At 50.3% G+C, this 24,747-nt stretch overlaps 1 protein-coding gene across 19 annotated transcripts in view; it reads right to left on the reverse strand.

Moving 5' to 3' along the window:
- Positions 1–512: 512 nt before the first annotated feature.
- The window catches only part of Camkii (Calcium/calmodulin-dependent protein kinase II), a 94,660-nt gene continuing 70,425 nt past the window's right edge, over positions 513–24,747 (reverse strand). For 4 of the 19 annotated variants that reach the window (XM_078180259.1, XM_078180266.1, XM_078180264.1 and 1 more), the window contains 7 exons: positions 15,522–15,680; positions 14,690–14,764; positions 12,365–12,427; positions 11,046–11,121; positions 10,796–10,890; positions 10,129–10,246; positions 513–10,027 (listed from right to left, as the gene is read on the reverse strand). In XM_078180259.1, the coding sequence (XP_078036385.1) occupies positions 9,895–10,027; positions 10,129–10,246; positions 10,796–10,890; positions 11,046–11,121; positions 12,365–12,427; positions 14,690–14,764; positions 15,522–15,680 (719 nt within the window). In that variant the 3' untranslated portion in view covers positions 513–9,894. Of the gene's footprint in view, positions 10,028–10,128; positions 10,247–10,795; positions 10,891–11,045; positions 11,122–12,364; positions 12,428–14,689; positions 14,765–15,521; positions 15,681–17,430; positions 17,596–21,327; positions 21,385–24,747 lie in introns of all 19 variants that reach the window. The other 15 variants (XM_078180263.1, XM_078180277.1, XM_078180268.1 and 12 more) reach the window with 10 other exon arrangements.

Raw genomic sequence — 24,747 nt, forward strand, 5'->3', positions numbered from 1 at the left:
TACGGAACACGGTTCTTTTACATGGCACGAGTTCCATAAAGATCCGCGGCCCGCCAATAAAGGAACTCATTGTAATTGCAACCGCGACAATAATCAACGAACCGTATTCGAAGGTGCTATCTTCTTTTCCTTGGTCGACGCTTCGGCTACCGGAGACGCGACTAGATAATCCTTCCAGAATATGCATTCGCAACGGAAGGATCTTTGCCCGGATAGATTTCCGGTGGTCGAAGCGTCAACTCCGTTAATCGCGTCTTACAAGATCGTGACAAGGGTCGACGGATCGACGAAGAAATGGGTGCAGGTGCATTCGTGAACCTATTCTTCCACGCGGAGCAAGAAAGGTAACGTAATCGAGTAAGTATAAAATGTAGACACGACGAAAATTGAAAATAAAGAGAAATTCTAGCCAGAAGACCGACCAATTCATTTAACCCGAAATCATTCGATTGAAACGAACGACGAAGAGACTCGTAGGAAATGGTCGCCGGAAGTGTGAGAACGGAGACGTGTGTATTTCCTTGTTTTATTTCTCTGAACATTAGGACAAAATTGTAATCAATCGCTTATCCGTTTACCGTAAATCCAATAATGTCTGTAATAATGAATTAGCGTTATATTAAATGTACCGATGAGAGATTTTTTTTTCTTTTAATAATCGCACACTTTCTCACTCGATCTCTCGCGTCTCTCACAAGCTCGCACATTCTCTCGTTCTCTCTCTCTCGCGCACGCACTCTTTCGTACGATCTTTCTCTCACAGGCGAACACGCACGCGCTCCCTTTCACGGTCTCTACAGAATCGGCAAGATCGGCGGCGGTGGATCCCTCGGACCGAGGGATCCTGGATCTCGGGTAGAGATCCCCGTCGCTTCGGACCTCGACACCCGCTGGAAACCGGACATCGGAAATCGGGGCCGACGAGAGCTACGCCGTTAACACGCCGGATTGGTGAGAATCATTTGTATCCAAATTTTCTTTCAAACGAATATACGAAGACTGAATTTATCGAAAGTGTTCAACACTTTCTTCGCCGTTCCGCGTACAATCGAAACGTCCGCAAAATTTCAAGGATAATTATCCAAAAATCTTTTGCTAAGAATTAATAAAAATTACGTACCCAACACGGTTGCGATCGACAAATTTATCGATACAATTAAAAGAATTTTCAAAATGCGAGATCGGCCACTGTGGCTGATTTAACCGTCGATTAAATCGCTTTGCTTTCGTGGAAGTTCTCGCGATTGATTTTCGTCGGTCGACGTGTTAAGGGCCGTGGGATCGGAACAGCGGATCTCGGTTCTACCGAGAAGTTTCGGGCAGCGATCGCGATCGATAAAACGACCAGATATCGTCCAAGGCCGCGACGCTGCCCGCCGCGGATCGAACATCGAAGGTGGAGGATCGAGGACGTCTCTCGATTCCCTATCGTTATCGCGAACACGCGCGCGACACTCGCTGCTCGGCAAGAGGAGTCGTGACGATGACAAGTTCCCTTATCGAGCGAGCGTTGCCCCGTCGAGAGTTCAGGGAATTCCGAGATCCGATCGAGTGTCCATCGTCGAGATCCAGCGTCAAGATCCGAGACGTCGAAGGTCGACGATCACGCGCGCACCTTTGGGAACCGCTGCATTTCGATCGTTGCTCGTTTCTCGAAGATCGCTACGATTCTTTGACCACCGAACGGAGGAAGGACAGAGGAGGAATCGAAGCCTTGGAGGATCCAGATCGTTCAGGAATTCGGATGATGGAGAAGTTTGGACGATCGAGGGGAGCCTAGAATGTTCCAGATCGTCGAGAAACGCGACTCGAATTGACTGAGCTTTGGAATCCGGTCCGCGATCCATGCACGGAAGAGAGCACCACCTCGGCCGAGATAATCGTATATATTTTCTAGCGATCGTTGTCCCTAAGATCGTTATCTCTGTTTCTATTTGTCTGTTGGTGACGCAGCGGGTGTCCACGAATTGCACCATCGTTCTCTTTCTCTACCGTTTCGGTGGCCTGTCGCAACGCTCAAGAAGTAAAAACACGAATCGTGGTCGCGAATACCACGCGGATAATATAATAATCCTCTAAACGCGCGGTGACGGTAATCATAGTAACAATAACAATGACAATCAATAATGATGACAGTAATAATCATGACAATAATATCAATAAGAATAGTTAGTGAACGTTTACAATCTATTACAATATTTAGATCTCGGAGGGGACGTCGCTCAGATTGTTTCGAGGCACAGTTGGATCGCACGTCCGCTGATCAAATTTTCATTTCTTTTTCTCTCTCTCTCTCTCTCTCTCTCGCACGCTCTTTCTCTCTATCTCACGTCCACACTTTCGCTCTATCTACCTTTCTCTCCTTCTATCTCTCCTGCTACCTTTAGGGGACGCGAAAACTTTAGTCACTGGTTTCCTCTTCTTTTTGCGGTGCTCGTTTCTCTCTGCTCTCTTTCTCTCTCTCTCTCTCTCTCTCTCTTTCCTTTTCCTTCTCTCACTCTGCTCTCTGTGCTATGATTCTTCTCCTCGTCCTTTTGTCTTTAAGCTCGAAAGGATACTTTAATTTTTTTTTTTGGTTACAAACACCGCGTTCGTTTTAGCGTTTCGCGCGTGTTTCCCGGGTTTTTCTGTTTTTCGTTTCGACGGTCGACCGTCTCGACTGGCGCGCGCGCGCGCGCTCGTTCATTTGAAAACGATCGGGTTAGTTGGGGGAAGCTAAACATCTTGGCGTTTCTCTAAGCTTTGTGTCTCGGGACTCAAAGGGGGATATGTAAGAGTTATCGACGCTCGTTATCCGGTTGAACAATGGTTTTTCCGACTCCGTCTTTTTCTCCTCTTTCGCGGTTGCTCCGCGGCGGTGTTTTTCTCTTCCTCGCGCGCGCGCTTCATCGTCGAACGAGGGTCGTTGGAGAGCCGCCGATCCATGGATCGTCGATCGACGGGTCCCCCTGGGGCATCGTGCAAAATTAACCGAGCTGTACCTCAAAGATACTGATCACGCGCGGAAGCGCGCGCGCCTCTGGCGGACACGCGCGCTACATACAATTAATTATCAACTATGCGTAGTACAAGTGGATTCGCAAAAAGGTACGGAACGATAAAAAATTCATCGACGCGGGCTCGAAAGTCGCGTGGAGGCGAGATCGAGAGGGGAGCGCCGTCGTCGAAGTCTCAGCTTTCCCGGTTCTCCTTACTCTCCCTTACTTTCTCTCCCCCTCTCCCTCTCCCCAGTTTCTCCGCGGTCGGTTTTTAGAAGTCGAAAGAGGACCTCCGTGGGTCTCTGGTTCTCGAAGCTAAAAGAGGGCGGGACCGAGAGTACCGATCGGGGGAACGATGATCTCCCTGATCAAAGAGAGAATGAGAAACTCGTTGGAATTTCGTTCGGCTGTCGTCCTCGATGTTGCTACGCGGAACAGGAGCACCGAACGATTACAGGACGATTCATTGAATCGGGTTTGCCCCTTGTGCTACCAATAACGGTCTTCCGGTTTCTTTCCCGTATTACCTCGTAACGAAACGTTATAAAACTCTGGACTCGTTTGAAAGACCGTAATCGAGGGAAATCAAAATTTGTTAAGGGTTTAGAAGACATTAACAACTGGACTGGAGATCTTTGCGGAAAGTAAACCTTTTTAGTAGCGATTGGAAGAGATCGTTCTACCTTAAACAATTTCATGAAGTTGGAAGCAAAGTCGATATTTCTCAATCTTCGTGCACCCTGTGCGGGTCGGTTTTAGCACGGAATTTAGCACGGCGGATCTACTCTTTCCGACGGATCAACGAAGGGCCGTCGAGGAATGGTCGCGGGCCGAACGCGGTCCGATCAATCGGATGAAGGGTGAAAGCTTGAATTACGTCTAACGAAGATCTTAGTTTAGTCCTTAAGCTAACGAAACGCTAAATGGAAGAAAGAAATGTCCATAGAGTTCTACGCGAGATCGCGCGGATCGACGCACGCGGTTCGACGCGGTCCGGAAACCGACGCGATCATTCCTCCGACGGTGAACACGGCGATACGCGGATCGCGGACACTGTTTCGTTGTCGAAGATCGACGCGGTAGTCGCGGATCGGTACTCTCGGATCACCGAGCGATCGAGACACTTTCGTGTACGCGGCTCCAGATCACGATCGCCGCACGCCGCGGCTCCAGGAAACTCTCGGTGGAGGAACTTGATTCTTGTACGCGTCGCGGAGTCGCCGATCCTCGCGAGAGCCGCTCTCGATCGGGACTCTGGTATTTATCTGGATCGCGACACCGAGAGAGAGAGACGGACGAACGACCGTCTCTCGGCTCGATAATCGATAAACCGTGCGTACGCCAGCTCGTCGACGGTGTACATTGTATAATACCTATACGATATACATAGTATAGATCTCTGTATACGTGGTTTTGTAAAGTCAGCGAGTATTCGAGCGCAACGAGTAAACGTTCGCGAAAGAAGACGATTTCTTTTTCTTTTTTTTTTCACCCTGAACGATTCGCACTAGGTAGTTTTGGTTTAAACGTACTCGCTATTAGTCTCTAGGCTGTCGATTGAACTCGGTAATTCGGTTTGCGAAGCGGCGGCGCGCACGCTGCCCTCTTCGCGATCGAGGGGAGCGGCCATGTTTGTCGGTCTCGGAGAGAGATCGAGGAAACTGAAAAATCGACGAGTTCGCGGAGAACGAAAAAGATAGCGCAGGCAGCGCGACCGATCAGTTGTTCCAGATGTTTTTTCGAGCGGGAAATGTTGGAAGCGAAATAACTTTGAAAAGGGATCATCCGGCAAGCGATTTATGGCAGAATGCGCGCCCCGACCTCCTCCGGTTTTGTTCCGCTGATTGTATGACTCGCTACTCGCAACGTGACGGTCGAAACGAGCTACATATATAGATCGCCTCGATCCTCGCGCTTATATACAATTACGACGAGACGCGTTCGAAGAAGTGTTTTTAAGTGAAGAAGAGAGTCCGCGGACCGTCAGCGGGAAAAGTATAGAAACTCGCGCGGCACCCAAAGAATTGTACGTCGAACGATAATAGCTCGTAGAAATTAGTATGATCCTCGTTTTCTTCTATCTAACAACAGCTTGAACCACTGGGAACGATCGATTATATCGAAGAATAAAAGCGAACGATAAAAATACTTCGTTACTCCTCCTACCCCGTATTTTTTTGGTGTCTTTTCCATTGTTTTCTCTCTCTCTCTCTCATTCTGATTTCTCTTACTCTCTTCTCATTTCCTCTCGAATTTACAGATCGCGTATATCCAGTTTCCGGGTTTCGAAACATCGTTCTGGAGCAAAGATCTTGCTGAAAGTAGCCTGTGGGAACGTGATCTCGTGATCTGGTGCATCGTATTGTTGCAAAACGGAAATTGCGATTGGTGCGTCGTCGGAACCGCACCCCGGTCGGTGTTGATGCTAATCTCTTGCTTCCTACCGAATCGCTCGGGTCGACGGTTCGCGAACCGCGGAGACGGAAAACAGGAATATATATATATGTATATATTATTTTCGGCTGGCCCCCGACTGAACACGATGGGAGCGCAGCCTCCAATTGTAAAACGGCAATTGTAAAACGGATGATTAACGATCTCTGGGGACGGGGAGGGTCGACCATGTTCGCCGAACCGACGAGCCGAGGTCGGCAACTAGTAAATCCCGGTAGACTTGTACGGAATGTGAGAAAACCTCGGAGACTGTAGAACAATTAACGCTACTATACAATAACGGTACGCGTAAGCTTACGATTATGCTCGAAGAGACAACTGGAGAACGAGGTTTCCCGTAATCTATTAGTAATACAACGACTTTCAGCAACATCCGATGCGGGCTAGTGAGACACGTTCCCTCCGCGTATAAAAACCATTTCGAATTCCCTCTTCCTCTCTCTCTCTCTCTTCCTCTCTTTCTCACGAGCATTCTCTCTGTATCGGTCAACCTGCATCTTTCTCTTGATAAGAAACAACACGTACGTATAATAATAACGCGAGCGAGCGAGTGCTTCCGCGAGAATCCCCCTAACCGTCTGTCACCCCGGTTTATACTGTCGCGATAATCGATTATTCTAAAATGGTACAACGCATCCTGCGTGAACGCGCGAGCACGAAAGTGCTCGGGAATGCGTGTGTAACCGATGACCGTTCGTCACGTTCTATCGTCGTAGTTCTTTCCTTTCCTCGCTTCTTCCTTGCATCGAAATGGATCGTTGGTCACCTTTATTTGTTGTTCTTCCTTTGTCGCATCCGTTCGCACGCTCGATTAAGAATATATTTTCATCGTAGGAAAAAGAAAGGTCGTACAATTTTCGTGTAGCCCTTACAACGATTACAATTTTTCTAGCGTCACTTCCTATCTTCCTCTTTATCTTCTACATTCTCTCTCACACTCTCGCACATTCTCACGATCTCTCTCTCTCTCTCTCTCTCTCTCTCTGTTTCTTCCTTACTTTCTCGTTTTTGTCTCGGCAACAACTCTGCGCGTACATCTCTCCCTTTTTTCCGCTTCGAAACACAGTTCGCTCTCGCGGTGTGAACACTTTCCTGTGTTTTACGCTCAACAATCCGAACAATATAATCTCCGCCGTACTGCTGTCGCTTCGGTTTTTCTCGTCTTCGTTTCTCCCTTCGTTCTCTCTCCTCCTTTTCTCCGTTTGTATTTTTTCATTTTATAATAATTAATAATAATAATATAGTAATAGTAGTAGTCGTAACGTGTAATGATAATCGTGTAATAACAATGATAATAAATCAGTAATCGTTTTTTTTGTTTTTTATACAACAATCACACGTAGAAGCGACGAATTAGAATAGTAGAAATAACTGTTTTTTTTCCCTTAATCTTTAATTCTTTATGTTTATATTTATATTTATAATATAGTATCTGCAATATATTAAATCGTTTTCTTTCTTTTCCCTTCTCTCGCTCCTTCGCTCTCTTCCTTTCTCTCCCTTTCTCTCTCTCTCAGTCTCTCCGTCACTCACTCACTCATTCTTGCTCACTTTTGCGCTCTCTCTCTCTTTCTCTCTCTTTCTCTCTGTCTCTGTTTCTCTCTGTATCCGTATCAATATACATACGCGGTAGGTCGCGATGCGCTAGCGAGCGAGCGCGCGCGCGCGTACGTGCGACGCGCGTTCCCGGAAGCGGAGAGCCTTGTTCACGCCTACAAAAAACCGGAAATCTTCTCAACCCCGATTCCCTGGGCTCCTCTATCCAGCTTCCGATCCACGGATCTCTCGAGTTTTCTCCAATTTTTCAATATTTCCGAGCCGATTATCGGATTATAATATATTATTACATATATTCCAGGGTTTGTTAATTTTGAAAGTTCAGCGTACATTTCACTGGAATGGAGCGTCTGATTCGTAACGGAGAAGATACGGAGAGGATCCTTGGGGAACCGGGGACCGGGATTCGACCCGAAACGTGGACTAGAATGCAACAGCGTGACAGAACGCGCGAGACACGCGCGTGCACCCTTTCGTCGCGGCCGCAGACGCGCGCGCACCCTTATACATTGTTCATAACGTATACGTATATCTATATATATATATATTTTCGTGTGGTGTATATATATATATTTATATAACAAGATGGCAAAAAAGTTCCTTCGACTGGTCTCGGTTACGGAGACTTCTTTCCGGTGCTTTCCCGTATCGTCCCCCCCTCGTTTCACCTGCTCATCCTACGACCGAGAAACATTTGCCCCTGCCATGCGGTCTCCGTTCAAATCGCAAACGTGTACTCCCAGTAAGTCAATATTATTTAGTAATAGAGGATGTACGAACGTGTAGAAAGATTCATTATTCTCGTGTTTAATGAAGGTAAATTCGACAAAAAAACTGTTCGATCACCAGCCGGGTTTCGCCGGTCCAAAGAGCGAGAGATTCGACGATTTTTCTCTCTTTCTCGCGAGTCTCGTCCCTCGTCGGCTCTGACCAACCACCGGAAGCGGATCGATGTGTGTGTATATATATATAGATGTATCTATACATGTATATATGTATACGCGCGCGGCGTACGCGCGTCAACGTCGAGTGTCAACGCGAATGGGGGGAAGTCACGACTTCGTTCCACGATTCTTCGTGGATCGTTGATATCTTCCTCCGAAGACAGGCATATTTAGAACCACGCTCTATTCTCTCCTCTATCTCCTCTTGTCTTTTCCCCTTTAGATATCTTTTCCCCTTCTTCGACGTCTCGCTTCTTCTTCGTTCTATTTTGTTCGTTGCTTCGCGAACACCTACCCTCTAATTATCAATCTCGGGTTTCCTTCTCTTGTTTTGCTTCTGCCTGTCGACTGCGTTCTACGTTTCTTTCGCTTATGGCTTCTGTCGCGCGTCACTGCAGCCGCGAGACCGTCTCACGATGAGGTAACAACGTTTAAAGATCGCTCTTCCATCTCTCGGACGATCGCGCATCTTTTATCTTTCTGTGTGGCTGTGGGTGTGTGTGTGTATGTGTTTGTTCTGTGACCATGTACGCGGACACCTCGATCTCTACTTTCAACCCTTTTGCGTCTAGGTGATTGTGCGGGGCCTTAGCGAATGTTGCGCTCAATGCTAAACGACTATCGACGAATTTGATAGAATACTGATCTGCCAATGTTAGCTGTCGAATCTATATGTCATAAATGATTCAAGAGCTCTTTGTACGAATAAAGGACATAATACATCAATTACCTTGAATTAGACAATAGAAATTTAGAAATGTCACGTACGATTATTATGATACCATCTTCGACCAGGGTTACAAAGATGCAGACTTACAATAAATTATAAACTGCAATGTGAAGTCTGCACAGTAACTGTCGACGAACTCTAACAACACCATCCGCGCACAATTCACGACAATGCCCGCAACAATGCACCAACGATTTTCGAATCGCTCGACGCGTGTTCCTATGTGTTGCTTGTTTCGAGTACGTGTGTGTGTGTGTATGTATGTATGCATGTCGCGCGTGCTCGATAATACATGAATAACTTGGTACCGTCGTAACGAGAGACGAGAACGAAAATTCGAAGAAAAGTGTTACATGGAAGATTGTTCTGTACAGCGACTATCGTACGAACTAAATTATACGTGGATGCCGACATGCCGGCGTAATCTCGTCGATCGCGATCCTCTGCCACGGACTTCCGGTTTTACCTCCGTGTCGATGCCCAGCACCGATTCAACTGGAACACCTTCCCGCTCGGTTTGTCGGTCCCCACCCCTTTGGCTCATCGACTACGACGCACCTGTTTTATCTATCGGCCGACCTTACGAATTCTCTTGTCTTGTACCTATGTCATGGCTGTCCTTTTCTTTCTTCGCGCTATCGATCCAGCCGAGACCTTTGATCTTCCAGGAACCTTCTATCCAGCGTCTCTTCTCGACGATAATTACGACCGCGGTATCTGCGATCGACAGCGAGAGATTGCTTTCTGGCGTTCGAGATCGAGTTCGAATGTTCGCGGAGGACTTCCGGCGGGACGACGAACGATCGTTTCGGTGTTCTCTTTGATGCTACCGACACGATCGACGAATCCGATAAATATACGTGTAGATCTGCGCGTTCACTGTATATTTATCGATCTACGGAAACCGGTACGAGTTTTGTTCGTCGCGCGTTTACTGTGTTTCTCGCGTGTATCTGTTCTGCGGTATGTTTTCGTGTGTGAGAATGAAAGTTTTCGTGTAGAATCGTGTTGGCTTTTCAGGTTCTCGCACGGCTCGTTCTGTCCACGCGTCGAGGTGACGAGCGTCCACCGACACATCGGCCCTTCTTCTCTTCTTCTTCTTCTTCTTTCTCTCTCCATCTTCTCTCTCTCCTGCTAACTCTTCTCTTCTTCTCTTTCTTCTGCCTCTGTTTCCTCTGATCTGCTCAACATCTGCGTCTACTCTTCCTCCCCCGCGCGGCTGCTCGCCGATTTACTTGTGGCTGAAGGAAAACGGCGACGGTCCCGTCACCGCGCTCCGATGGAAATGCACGTTCTGCCATTTGTTGTCCCTCTTGTGCCACACGCGGCTCTCCTCGCTCTGTTGAGTGTGCGCGACGCCTTGTCTAAAAATCATCGAGAGACGTTTACAAGCTGCGCCGAGAAACAGTACGAGAATTGCTTCAAAGTTGTGATGATAATCGGATCGTTCTATGGCTGATCTTACTTGTCCATGTACTGCGTCAGCCTGACGTACGCGATGCACGCGGCATCCTCGCCCAGTAGGTGAACGTGAGGATTCAGAATCGTCGTGTTCACGGCCTTGCAGTTCTTCCCCAGGACTGCTTGGTAATTTGAAACAGGAAATACTCGTTATTCGAGGGTCTGCCGGTTGCACCGGTGCACCGATAGAGAGAGAGAGCCGGAAAGTTTACAGTTTGAAAACTCGGGGGAGAAACAGATAGCGAAAGAAAGATAACGTGGGACAGGCTTTCGAACGTTGACTAACTAAGAGACAGTGAGGAGGTACTATAGATTACTGAACGAGCAAGATTGTACCATGCGCGACATGGTGGAATGTAAAGACTTCTGCGAATAGGTCGTGCAGGTAACGAGGTTCTCGGAGTCGGAGTTCCCGAATGGGATGCACGGTTTGTACAGAGTGAAAGAAACGAAGGCAAATGGTGCAATAAGAAGCTGAGTGCGAGTTCGCGGCGGGCGCACCGATCGGCGTGGTGACTTCAACGACCGCGACAAGATGGCGGTTACCGCGACAAGAGGACGCTAAGGGAAAAGAGAAACGAAAAGGGGCTTGTTCACGCAGAGAAACGGTGCACAGCGGCTTGCCGACGCGGTGTCGACGATAGCGGTGAATGCAAACGAGTCATAATTACCATTATCAAAGTAAAATTTGTGGAAATCCATTCCCTCGACTAAATTACCTAGAGCCTCCGGCTCGAACGCGGTCAGGTGTGGATCACAGATTTTCCTGAAAACGATTTACAATGGTTAGAACAGCATTTATTAATCGTCGTCGAGACGTCTATTTTGTCCGGGTATTTTTGTAAAGGGTTACACACGTCGCTTAGTTTCGACGACCGGTAGATATTCGGTTTAACGTGAATTCAGGTTTGCTCGACTTACGTGTACGCCTCGAAGTCGCCGGTGTTGATGCTCTCGATCAGCTGCTCGGTCATCTTGATGATCTCCTGACGGCGTGCTGCAATCGTCAACAGATTATCGATCAGTCGATACACGCGGGATCGGCGGGGGCCCGATCGACGAACAGATTTGATCCGGGCTCATGCCGACACATCGTAGTACGGCACAACAGTTACATACACGAATCTTTTATCAACTTCTACGTCCTACGCCAAAGATTATATACCCAAAACAAAAACTGGCCATTGGAGTCTCGAAAAGAAAATCTCGGCGAGTTACCTTCTCTAAGCTCGGCAAAGAGTCTAAACAAAATAATCGACGAACGCGAGCGCAGACTCCAATGTCTGGGAATATCCTCGAACGATCGTGGCTCTCGTTTTGGGAACCGAGACGCTTCTCGGCGAGACTACGCCCCGATCATTCGAGGATTGCTCCTACGCAACGGTTTCTCCTCCCGGACTCGCCGGAGCTGCGCTCAATTCCGGCTCGGAGTGGGACCCGAGGGCACATCCGGGATATCGGGGCGAGTGCAAAATGGCCGGCGGCGCAGTTCCGGCGAACCGGAAGCGATCGGAAGCGATCGCGAGAACCGGTGCTCGCCGATGCTCGCTGCGTGTCCGTCGGCTTTCGCGGCCTCGATTTCGCCGACTTCCGGTCGGCCTCGATCGTTCGAGACGCGGACGACCGCGGGCAAGGCATCGGCGAGCCTGGGTGAACTCGAGGTTCCCCGTCCGCTCTGGCCGGACAACAAAACGGCCGTCCGAGTGCCAAAAGACGTTTCGCTGCTTCATCGGAGATCTCGTCGAAGAGCAACCAACGACTCCGATATGCTCCGCCACAATTTCTTCCCCAAAAAATGATTCGTCGCGACAGCTGCGAAACGTTCTCCGGATCCATCGATTGGCAGAACCCTAACACTTTCGGCGTTCGTCGGATAGATTTTCGGTTAAAAAAGAACGAGAAAAAAAAAATGGAAGATCTTGGTGTGCTCCTGCGGAATTTGAGAGCCGCGCGACAAAAGAAAATGAGAAAGAAGAAGATCCCCGACGCGAGGGTTCGTTCTCGCAACTATTTCTGCGACCACCACCATCGTGTAATATCGCTGCTCTCGCAGACCTATCGGTTACTTTTTTTTCGTTTCTTTCTTCTCGTCGGCTCGCGAAAGGGACCGCGGAGATTCACGGAGGGGGAGAGAGAGTTTCTCTTCGATTTGTCCGTGGATCGCGGCAATCCGTGGTATCTCGGCTCGGAGGTCTCGGTGTTTTAGACGATTTGCTGAGGTGTTTGGTTTTGTTCGTTACCTGAGCACTGGGAGTTGGTCGAGAGCTGGCTGCAGGTCTTGATAGGACACACGATTCTTATTTCTACAAGCAATATATATAATATATATACATATATATAAATACATACACATATATATGTATAGATACCGTTCTCGATATTCAATGAACGTTTCTGCGAAGCCGGGAGGATCATTCTGCGTGACTGAAGCTCTCTCGTGGCGCGAGATTAAGATCCGCGGTTTGTCGAACTAGCCCCGATTTCGTTTCACCGCGATCGTTGTTACCGTCGCCGTTCGTCGGCTGTCGCTCGAGAAAGATCTGAATTTCGAATAATTCCACTCGAGTTTTCCCTCGCCGTCGCGATTCTAGGGACACAACGCGCGACGCGCTATCGAAAGTAGCAGGCACTCTTCCCTATTGGCTAAACGAATCGGCTAACGACGGAGACAAACGGGGAGTGTGCTCTATTGGATATGCGACGACTCGGGGGGGTGGGATTGATACGAGGGAACGCGACACACACACACGCGCGCGTTAACGAGGGAAAACTGCCGCGAGAGCGGAAACGCCGCGCGGAGCTTAATCCCCGCGAGTTTCGTAAGAGGATCGACCGTCTCCTCCGGTTCCATCTCGTCCTCATCGGTTTTTCTCGTTATTTATCCTTGCTCCTTCTTCCCAGTCGGTCCGCAGCTACCTCGAGAGATCGTTCCAAGATGGCGGAGCGGGGCTTACCGGATCCGATCGCGAATCGCTAGCTGTCCTCGCGGAATACGCGCGGCCTGTTCGAGATCTCGCGCGTGTCGGAGAGATTTCTGGGTTTCTGCGATCTCTGATCCAGCGGACTAGCGCAATGGTTTTATGAGTGGTGTGTCGTTTAGCTACGAAGCCTGTCCGGAGCATTCTTTCGATCCCCCAGTGGTTCACACAACACAATCGGTATTGGGTTTCACAAGATTTATTGGTAAATACGTTCACAGTTTGCGCCTACACAATGGATTGTTACACGTGGATCTGTAGCGTTCTGCGTGGACCAGCACCTAATTCGATCATCCTACGCGACGCGGCCCCGTCAGCCATCTCGCGGCCCGCCTTTCCGGGGCCACGCCAGGCTGTACGCACCGTCGCCGATTCGTTATCGTCTCTCTTGTCGCGAGAAGAGAGGAAAGGGTCCGGCTCGATAGATTTTTCCCGCGGATTTTTCATCGAGGAAACGGCGACGCGCGAGATGGTCGACGGTCGCGGCGGATCTCTGCGGCATACGGAATGCGGGAGAAACGGCAGGGATACGTTCCACGCAAAGGAATCCTTTGTGCGCGCGAGCGCGGCGCCCACGTATCTCTAACACCGAGAAAAGAGAGCGTAAAAACGCGGACACACGGGGAAATCGTCTGCGAAAAGAAACGGTGCGGTAGGTTCGTGCGAGTTGGCGAGAGAGTCCTGGGACCGCCACGGAAGGACCCGGCCCCGTTCCTGCTGGATTCATTGCCTGCGAGTGATCGATACTTACTACTTACGGTTCACCGTCCGCCGAAATTAAAACCGTGACTACTTGCTGCGAGGGGCAGCGCGCCTGCGACCGTCCCGCGGAACGGACGCTTCCGATCGTCGATCGCTTCGAAGGCGATCGAAAACCCGTGAGACAAGGTTAGAGAAGTATAGAAAGAAGATCGTTCGGCGAGGCGGTCGCGGCGACGCACCGTCTACCAACACACAGAAAAATACCAGATGCAGCGAAATACCGGGTGTCCAAAACGAACGGGACACCTTGAGGGCAGGCGTGCGCCGACTGTCCCTGAAAGAGAGGGATTCGCGGTGGGCTTCCTCGTGGCGCTACGACGACCTCGAAATCCTCTAAATCTAGATCAATTCTCTGTTGCAGATTAAAGCTAAACGAGTGGTATGTCTCGACGTCGCACGGCGGAGCAATCGCTTCTCATTGTTGGCAGAAGCGATTTTATTTCGCTTCTTTCGTAATTTCTTTCGCAAGATATTTTTAATCGACGCGCGATCTCGTTCACGAAGGCGAGTACTTCGCCGTGCGCAGCGCGGATCTCAAAATTCTCCTCGAAAAATAAATAAAATAGTTCTCTTAAACTCTACGATTCTAGAATGTGTGCATGCGAGAAAGTGCATCGTTCGAACGAAAGTTCGTCGGAGCTACTGGAGAAGATAGTGGCGTCGCGGCCGGATCGCGAAGGAGATCTATCGATCCCGGAGTTCGAGGTCGCGTCTCTCAGGACAAGCAACACCGTTTATGCTTCGGGCAGACGTCCTCGTCCTTCGTGCCCTTACTTTTCCCGTTCCCTGCGACCTTACCGGCGCCGGCGGTGCTCTTCTTCTTACCGTCTTCCGTGTGACCACCCTCGGCCGGACCAAGCTGCACGTACCCAGCCGTCCCGACTCGTCGAACTTCCGGTTCTGAACGGGTGTCGTTCGGTATTCGGGATTCGTTTGCGGTCGCATGCAATTGTTCGGTAAACGATGCGTCATGCCAGCGATGCGTGCACAACCGGAACATGCAGAAACACACAGGATTGGTCAACCGACGCGCCACCAAGATTTCAAAATGGCCGCGGGCACTCGGGTACACACGGTGTCGACTTCCGGCGACGCGCGAGACTCTCGAAAATCGTCCTTCGTCTCGAAAACTGACCGGGAGTTTTATCCTTTTTTGCGACCAGAATGGTGCAAGCGACAGCACGGGAACGAAGCTGCTAGAGATTTGAAAAATACGCGTGGATCATCGGGATCGTTTGTACCATGCCCGTCGGCCGAATCTCGAGTGGGCAGGGATCGGTAGAGATCGACGAATTCTCTCTGCTGTGCTGGTCAGAAGGATCGGATCTTCTCGAAGCAGAAATTCGTTTCAGAAGGACAACCCTTTTAAGCTCGTCGTAACGATTCAAGCGCTTTTCATTAAATAAATAAATTACGGTACTTGGCATAACCTTTGATAAATTCATTTCCGAACAATTCGAAATAATTTAATTAATGGAACTGAAGGGGGACAATTAAATTTACAATTTATAATTAAAAATGAATATGACTCGAAACGATGGGCGACTTTATCCCGGTTTTTCGATCTCCGTGGCTAGCTTAAGGGGTTGGTTTCGTGAAAATATTCCCGATTCTCCTGCGACAGCAGAGAGGTCGGAGAGAGGCATAGATTACAGACCGTTGCTCGCGGAGTCGTAGCGTCGCGACGATGCCGTGGGCGTCGTCGCGTGGTTGTTGCCGACGAAGACAGCTGCCGGGGATGACGGTGAAGCGCCTGTCTGGCTGTTCTGGCTGTTGCTGCTGCTACCACTGCTGCTACCGCTCCCTGCGATGCCAGCTAGTCATGCAACCAAGCAAACCAAAACACGAGCTACTGTCAGCCACCGAGAACAGCTTCGTCCCCGTGCTCTCTTCTGGGTTTCTATTCCCGACCGGCGTGACTCCCTCGAGCCCCTGCGAGCCGCAACACTCTCCTCTCGCGCGCGCCGACGGTTCCTCCACTCAAGGAACCGCCACTGGCGTCGCTCTAGACGCTCGTCGAGATCCGGATCAATGCTCTCGCGACAGGCAGAGCGCAGTCGTTTCAAACTCTTGCAAATCCAAATGTGTTAAAGATGCGAAACTAGCAGGTTAATTCGTTGAACAAATTAACAGGAAATCGACTAAATTCTAACCCTGGCGTCTGTCCGACATTTTCACGCGTTCCGTGAATTCAGGAGGAAGTTCCTAGTGGCATTTATAAGTTTCACGTTTTAGAATTACGAACGTCTGTCGCGACAGCGTTGACTAATCGTCCGAGGAGCTTCGCGGAAATCCTGTTCGATCGAGAGTGCGGCGGTTCGGAAGCTCGAAATGAAATAGAGATAATCAAAATAGAAAGAGCATTTGAAGCGAATCGGTAAAATGCAGAGGCGTTCCCTGGCCGCTCGACAGAGATTGATAGAGATAGGTAGAGAAAGAGAAAGGGAAAGAGATAGATAGATAAATAGAGAGAGAGAGTGAGAGAGAGAGAGAGAGAGAGAGAGAGGCAGAGAGAGGCTGTCCAAAGTTAGAGCGTGTGACAGAACTGTAGTTTGATGTTAATTCAGATCACAGACAGTACTAGGACGCGCGTCAATTTTTCAGTGAAAGAAAGACAGAGAAAGAAAGGAAGAAAGAAAGTGTCGTCCATGTGGAAAAATGAAAATTGGCTGCGGACACAGTCGACGAGTGATGGCGATCGAAAGAATGGCGTGTGAGTGATTCGGAGAGTGACGATAGGGGGGTCCCAAGCAAGACAGGGTGATTCGGCATAGTATATCGAGAAGCGTGTGACAGAGATCGTTCGAAAAATGAGTGTGTCGGTCGTGAACGGGGTATAGAGATCGTACAGAGGAGGAAACAAAAGTAAATCCAAGTCATGCTTCGACTCTAAGTAAACAGTCAGACTCACCGGTTTCCGGCCACCGACACCGCTCTTCGGCCTCGTTACTACGGTTCGAGAGCGAAACGATACTCGATTATCGTCTACGACGCAACTCGCACGCTGCACAGTCTCCTAGGGCGCGCAGTCTCGTGAAACTGAACGTTTCACAAATGCAACTCGACCCTCGTGGTTAATCATCGCGCGTTCGTTTATCGGAGCTTCCTTCTGCGCGAGCAGATTTCGCGAGCGGACTTCGCGAGAACCCTCTCGCCGAGAGGACAGACTTCGTAGTTCGTCCCTTTGTTTCCCTTAGAGCCTTTGCTAGGCGGAGTCGCGGCGACGCGACCCACCTTCGCTAGGACATCGCGCGCTCTTCGTCAACGCGTCGGTGGGCCAAGTGAACTTGCGAACATTGTTGCGACGCTGGCGTAGGCGGAAGTGACAAGAGAAGGTCTCCCTTGCGGAGACGACCGGTCCATCCTTCGGCGTCGCGTCCGGCACCGGCTTCGAGCCCGCCCTCGTTCCCCCCCGCCAGTGGCCCCGTCGAATCGGAAGGCTCGAATCGAGACGGTGGGCGGAGCCGAAGAACGAACAGGTCGTCTCGGCAGAGAGGATTCGCTGTGAGTTTCCCAGCGCGGCTCCTCCCCGAGGCTGACCGCGGAAGGGCCGAGAGCCGAATTACCTTGCGCTCCCTGTAGGAGGACCGCGGCTAATCCAAGGGGGCTTCCCTGAACCTGGTTTTGGGGTTGCTTGTTCGGGTTGTTGGTCTGGCTCGCCGCGCCGACCACCCTGGCGAACGCGGACACGGCGCTGGGGCTGTTCGGGGGTGTGCCCTGCGAGGCGGGGCCTTTCCCGAAGATTTCGAATAGTCACCGATTAGAAGAGTCAGCGAAGGGGGGCTCTCCAAACGCAACAGAGTCCACAGAACACTCTCGCTGACGAAACTAGACCGAGTCGTAAGTTGGGCCCATCGAGATTAACAATTCCATTGGTTAACCAGACACCGAAGATTAACGCGAACACGGGTTAGTCGTTTGGCTTTGATCGCAGCTTGTTAACTGGACAAGACGATGCCCTAGACCGTTGTCGTGAATAGGTCTATGCGGGTTAGTTCGTTCGCGTTGAAAACGGTTCTGCTGGGGCAGGTTTCGAGTCTTGAAACTGTTACGGAGGAAAAACCGAGATGCAATCGACAGCCGATCGGAAGATGCAAGTCCGATCTGCCGTGATCGTTAGACAATCGGGGTGGGTTAAGAGCAATCCTGAAGCTTCCCAGGAAAGGGAAATGCCTCGACTCATGCGACTCTCGGACAGATCGACGCTCGGAGTTGTGTTAGGAAGACCGGTGATTGGCCCGCGAAACGCGTCGCGAGGGTTCGACAGTGCACGCTCAACAGGCACAAATATTCTATTGTTTCAATTAGACGAAATAAACTGTCTCACAATTTTTGATTTTCAAACAATTAAGATCATCGAGCTCTCGTTTAGAAAACGATCGAATAAACTTCTCGTTTCAAGCTCGGTTGATTCAGCGTCGCGTGTGCACTACCGTACCTCGATCCAGAACCTCGGGCTGTCGATCGACGGAATGCATCTCGCGTCGAACTCGAGGATCACGGACGCCCGCTGTTCGTCGCACTCCTCCCACGAGGATCGTTTGTTAACGCGCGCATCGACGCGAGTCGTTCGGTTCGCAGGCGGAATCGTTTCGACTCGAACAACCGATTCGCCACGCTTTGTACGCGCGCGTGCAGCTGGTCCCGTTCAGCCGGGTTGGTCCAATCTGTCGGCTTGGCACACGAGCCGAGCAAACGTGGAAACTCGACGCGGGGTCCGCCTCGAGATACGTCGGGACACGTCGAGACGTCGGGAATCGAGAACCGAAGCGGAAACGCTAGCGCTGGCCGACCTCTCCTACGTCGAACGAGAATAGTTGCCCGCGATAGGTCTTCGCAGTAGCCGCCGACATAGACACGATTAAGCTCCGGAAATAGATCGCAATTCGCTGGCCCGCGATCCTGACACCCAACCGACGGCGACGTTCCGATCGAAGATCGACTCTCTACACGGTTTTCAAGAAAATAACCATCGAACGAGTCGCCCGGCGATCCAGCGAGCCGAACGGATCGAGATGTCTTTTCTTGGAGCAATCTTTCGAGAATATAGCTCAGCGGGCCGAGATTACATCGGGGGAGAGATATTTCTGGCAAGAGGAACGACGGTTAATTTTCGTCCGTGCCAAGGTAAGCGCGTTACGCCGCCGAGCATACGCGAGAGGATTATAATCGGATGAACTAATGAATTCGTAACGTTGCCGCGTTCAGCCGGCCGGCTCTCCCCATTCACCGAACAGCGGCCGTGAGCTCAGCTACAGACATAAATTGTCGAGTGATTCATGGATGCGCGCGCGTGCACGCGGCCGTGTTTAAACGAGCGGGAACTGCACTCGCGGCCAGCAAGCCAAACAATGTTCCTGTTCTCTCGGTTCTCTAACGCGATCACTGGTAGCCCCGGAACCAGCTGTCCTGGCCCCGGAACGGCAAAGCCACGCCCACTTGCGATCAAGTCCGAGCAACTGGAAGCAAGTCGAGGAAGTCGGACATTCGGAGGAAATAGATAAGAAATTATTAATAACATGATCTTCTTGCTGATCTCAGGGCAGAAAGGCCACGTCTATGAAAGGGCAATCGAAGACAAAAGGCAAATACCTAATCGAACCGATAGTCTTCTACCTACGCTTAGATTTTTCTTATCCGAGGAACAGTGGATGTCGTAACTTCGAAACCGTGGGAGCAGCGAAGTCACGCCCACGCGGAGTGATCTACTTACGAAGAATAGCGTACAAGATCTACTCTTCGAATGAAGAGATTCTTTTCGTCCGAATTGAAATCGTTTCTCCTGACATAATTTACGCACAAAGGTTAAGCCAAGCAGCCGTCTGAACGAATTAGAGAAGAGAGAAGTCTTTCTTTGAATCGGACAGCTCTTCCTTGACCTAAACAGCGCGTCAAGGTTCCGCGAAAGGTGGAAGCGCGGAAGTCACGCCCACGCAGGACAATTCACGTCCAGAAGGTTTAGAGTCTCGGGAAGCACCCGGAGGCGGATAGCACTCGCGGCCGGCTCGAAATCCGTCGATCTGTCCACGTTTTCATTCCTCGATCACCGTTCGATCGCCGATCCGGGAGAAAAAACGAGTTTCCATCGCGCGGAGGCTCACCATGATTATCGGGCTGCTTCGAGGAGCCGGGCAGACTGGCAGCGGCCGACATTTCGAGAACTATGACCACTAGATCTCCTCTGGATCGCGTTTATCACTGCCGCGAGAGCCCGCTCGCTCGCTCGTTCCCGTCGCCGCGCCGCCCGGAAATGAAAGGTGAGAAAGGAAGTCGGACAGGAAGAGGGTATAGAAAACCGGGAGAAGAAAGAACTTCCGCGTCGCTGTGCGGAGCGCGATGGGTCGACCTCCCGGACGGAAAGACGGAAAGACGGCGAGACAGAAAGACAGAGGGGACGAAAAAACGGGAAGGAAAATCGAAGATCGAGCGAGCGTTTGTCGAGCGGGCCGCTCGTCGCGAACTGCTGCCAATCTATTTCCAAGCAGTGCCAAACGGCCAGGTATTTCCGTTGACAGCCAGCGTCCACGCGCGCCGCCGTCGCTACGCTCGAACGGGAATACTCGATGCCAACTGCTCGCCTCTAATCGCCCCTACCCTTAATCGTTTCCTCTCAAAACGCGAGTAGGCTCGTCGCGGTATACTCTTCAAAAATCATGCGAGCTTTTGGTTAGTATCCCTGTCACCGATGGTTCGTATTAACATCGAACCTACCGAGCATCCGGTATCATTGTCGAATAAAATATCTTTAATTTAGGCAACATCTTTGGCAATTATTCGGTGATTGTGAAATAGAAAATTTCGAAGCCTCGGCAGATTCAGTGTCAACTGAAGATGCGCGCGGGGATTCGTTGTTTTAGCACGGATCCACGGGAGTTTGATCGATTCTCGGGGATTCTGGATCGGATCCCATCGATCGCGGACCGATTGGTTAGCGCGGATCGAGAGGACGCTGGAGAGAGACGGTAAATCCTAGGTACGAGTTAGCGGAAGCTGAAACAGATAGGGTGCAAAAGCTCGGCCCGAAAAGCTCGTCACTGAGCCCCTCAGGAGCCGACTTCTCCCATTCGGCATTTTCCATCGATTCGCGCGAACGCGAACCCATCTATGTGCTCGGAAACCGCGGTTTTTCTGGAATTCTATGACCGCGTGAAGTAAGTCGCTTCGGTTTCGCCTCGGCGATGATCGAGAGCGAAAATCGAGGCGAACGGACCTGCGGAGGATTCTCCGAAGTCGAAGGATATCCGGTGACGTGACACGTCGAATGGGAGAAGCCTGATCGGAGGACGTTTACACGTAACACACATTTAGGTACGCATAAAGTGTACACGTATAGACGGGGATACAGACATATATATATATATATAATATACGGTGGTTACATATGTATATCACACATGGAAGAGGAGGCGTCGAAACGCGCGCGGTGCGCCGCGTTCCTCCGCCCCCGATATGTACTAGTTTACCTTCGGGTTCTTTGGCAATGACCGTGCTGCTCCGGTCGACGCCGCCCTTCTTATCCTCTGTACAACATACACACATACACATCACGTATACGGATATGCGACAGTGTTCGTTTCTTATTTTAGGTTAATTCGATTGCTTCGCCGAGCGTGCGTACAGACTGCTGCGAGACTCTAACGCTGCGGATACGCTGGCGAACGACATTTATTTCTGAACACGATTTGCGGAACATTTGTTTGCCTTGTTACAATAATTATACGGATTATATTGGTACTTATACTATATCGCCAATAAAAATAAGAGTCTGTCTACACCATAAGGCCTTTGAACAACAAGTTCGAGGCAACAAGTAGCAACAATATGCACGCACGTTTCGTTTCCATCGATCCGCGATGGAGCCGGTAGTTATCGCGATCGCGACGCGTTCGGAGATCGCATTAGATTTCAATGTAAAGTAGCTGGACTCCGCCAACACAGGCGTCGCGACTTTCTTCGAGAAAGCGGCCACCGGCGTACGGACAATCACAAAATCGACAAAGACAGAGAGAAGAGAGAGATAGAAGAGATAGAGATAGATAGAGGCAGAGAGAGATAGAAAGAGAGAGAGAGAGAGAGAAAGGGGTGACTGCGCGAACCAAGATAAATTCGCAGCGGCAATGGTAGATCTCGCGGACACCGGTTAACACCGAAGCGGACACTGAAAGCACGGGAACACACCGACTAATGTATCAAGGTGAATCCCGGTTCAATTCAATCCTCTCGTTCTCGAAAACGCCAACGGAGTTCCAGCTAATCCACAGAGACGACACTCTGGCTGCGTCAACGTTAACCGCGACGCGTTTCGTTAATCTCTAACGTAAACGCCAGAAAATATATATATGTATATTCCATATGTATAGAGAGAGAGATATATACACGTTTATGCAGGGTGCTCGGTAACCAGTGGCATAACCGGAACAAGAGACATTTTACATGCGAAAACAAGTCGGAAGAGATATCACATTTTTTTCATAAAACGCTACATTGTCGAGAGAAACGAGTCGGAAGATGCGGCAGGCCGCGTGGCACGCGGAACGACGCGAAGTAGAATTGGCAAGTCATGGTCAGCCGTGCCACACCACATTCCTTACTCGATGGCATAATTCTTCTAACTAATTGTTCTCGAGAATGCGAACGGAATAATTCAAACGCGAAATTCTTCTTCTTCTCGATTTATTTTCGCAGGTGGAAAGTGTCTCATCTTTCGCAGGTTAACAACCACCCCCTGTACACATATATATTTTTATATATATATAGATAAATGAGTAGATATAGATAGATAGAGAGACAGACGAATAGAGCAAGCGTGGCTTTCCTCGTAGCCTAGTCTCCCGACGTATCTAAAATTAAAAGTTCCAAAGAGTGGTCCGTCGATTTTCTTCCCCTTCGTGGAAGAGGAGGTAATAAAGGGAAGCAAGAGAAACGGGGGAGATTGAAGAAGAACGGTAGGAGAGAAACGGGAGTGGACATTGATCGTTCGGGCCGCGGAAAATAAGGGGGTGGGGGGTGGAGAAGAATAAGAAGAAGGCGGCGAACAAGTTAAACAATAAAAGGGCTCCTCTCGGCGGGACGAGAGCGACGCCTCGGCTTCCGGTTTCCGGACGATCGATACGCCCGGCCGCGGAAAATCGCTTCCGCGAAGTTGATTTTCGCGCGTTACACGGCCCGCCGGGTTCCCATCGGGCTTCATTAAAAAAAACTCTTCGAAAAATTAATGATATATATCGAGCGCGCGTCCGCTGTGCCCCCGTTTCCCTTTTCTCTCGGCTACCGGGCGCGCAACGGTTTCGTTTCGCGCTCCGTTGTCCCGGATAAAGGATTCCAGGGAGCAATTATTCCGGCTTGTTTTGCGCAACAAAGAGACGATATTATTGCTGCCGGTGGGGCGTATCGATCGTCGCGAAAGAAAGAAGGAAAGAAAAAAAAAGAAGGACAGAAAGGAAGAAGCAGAGAGATACGAAGAGAGAGAGAGAGAGAGAGAGAGAGAGAGAGTCCCGTAGCCGAGGCTGCGATAATCACCCTGATATCAGCCGGTCCCAATTAAAAAAGAGAAAAACCAAGGAGAAGAGAAAGAAAGGGACGAAAGAAGGAACGAACGGGGTAACAGACCAAGGCACCGAGTGCTGGAGGGTGCAGTTTCAACGGCGGACGTTCGATCGGGCGTTCTGCCAGCGTCTTCGAGGCTGCGTCCAAGTTTCCCGGACAAACAGGGGATATATAGGGACGGGGAGATTGGTGCTCGGGTTACGTCGAGGAACGCGTCCTGCTCGGTTTCATCCGGGATCTTTCACGCTATCGGTTCTCCAATCGATCCATGGAGCACTGAGAACCTTTCTCCAAGTCTACCAACCCCTCTCGAACCTTTATCTCAGCTGAATACCTTTATACGGATCCGCGGAGCTCTGCAGGTCCGTCCTTCGTAGTCGTAGAGATCCACGGTATCGTCTACCAATTTCTATATAAATTTATACGCGTGTACATTAAGCTTCGGAGATCGTTCCAGGTTCTCCAAGCTCCGCAGACATTTACGGAGGTCTATTAAACTCGAAGGACCTTACTCCGTGGTCTGTCAAGCTCCGTAATCTTTCGTAAACGTCTGCCGAGATTGCTGCTGCTGGTCTGCGAAGCTACGGGGATCCTTCTAAAAATTCACCAAGCTGTGAAAAGCTGTGTACAGACGGGATAGTCTAAAAAGTCTTTGAAACCGGAAGAGAACCGATAGGGTAAAAGTCCGGCGGGCCGGGAAACCGCTTTCCGGGTATTTCCGCGATGTTGAACGCTCGACTCGGAATCCGGGGGAATCGTCGATGCACCGGCATGCACCGGCATGCAGAAGCGAGCGGGGACCGATGCAGGCGGCATGCGGCTGGGTTCTAGCTGCAAGCGGGACGACTCATCGTCGAGGGAGCCGCGCGATGCGATGCGGAGTGTTCGAGGGTTTCTAGCGGAAGCTTGCAAACAGCGATAGACAGAGAGATAGACAGAGGATGAGAGTGAGAGATACAGAAAGAGAGAGAGAGAGAGAGAGAGAGAGAGAGAGGAGAGAGAGTGGCGAGGCGAGAAAAAAAAACGAAGAAAAGATGGGGGTGGCGTTCATAAATCCATAACACCGGTGTGTGACGGTAGATCGTGTCTACGTGGTTTGGTGCCGGTGAAATTGAAGAGAGACAGATGCGAGTTTTATGGTGTGTGGCTGTGTGTGCACGCTGGTGTACAGACCTGAGGGACTGAGAAAGAGAATAGTGGCTTCGTTCTCGTGTGGCTAGACAGACAGCGTAGTCGATGCGTAAATGGGAACGGAAAAACAGAAAGAAACAGAGAGTGAGTGAGTGAGAGAGAGAGAGCGAGACAGCGTGACAGTGTGTGGTCTGTGTGCGAGAGAC

Source organism: Augochlora pura, chromosome 5, assembly GCF_028453695.1.
Source record: "Augochlora pura isolate Apur16 chromosome 5, APUR_v2.2.1, whole genome shotgun sequence".
NCBI classification, from domain to species: domain Eukaryota; kingdom Metazoa; phylum Arthropoda; class Insecta; order Hymenoptera; family Halictidae; genus Augochlora; species Augochlora pura.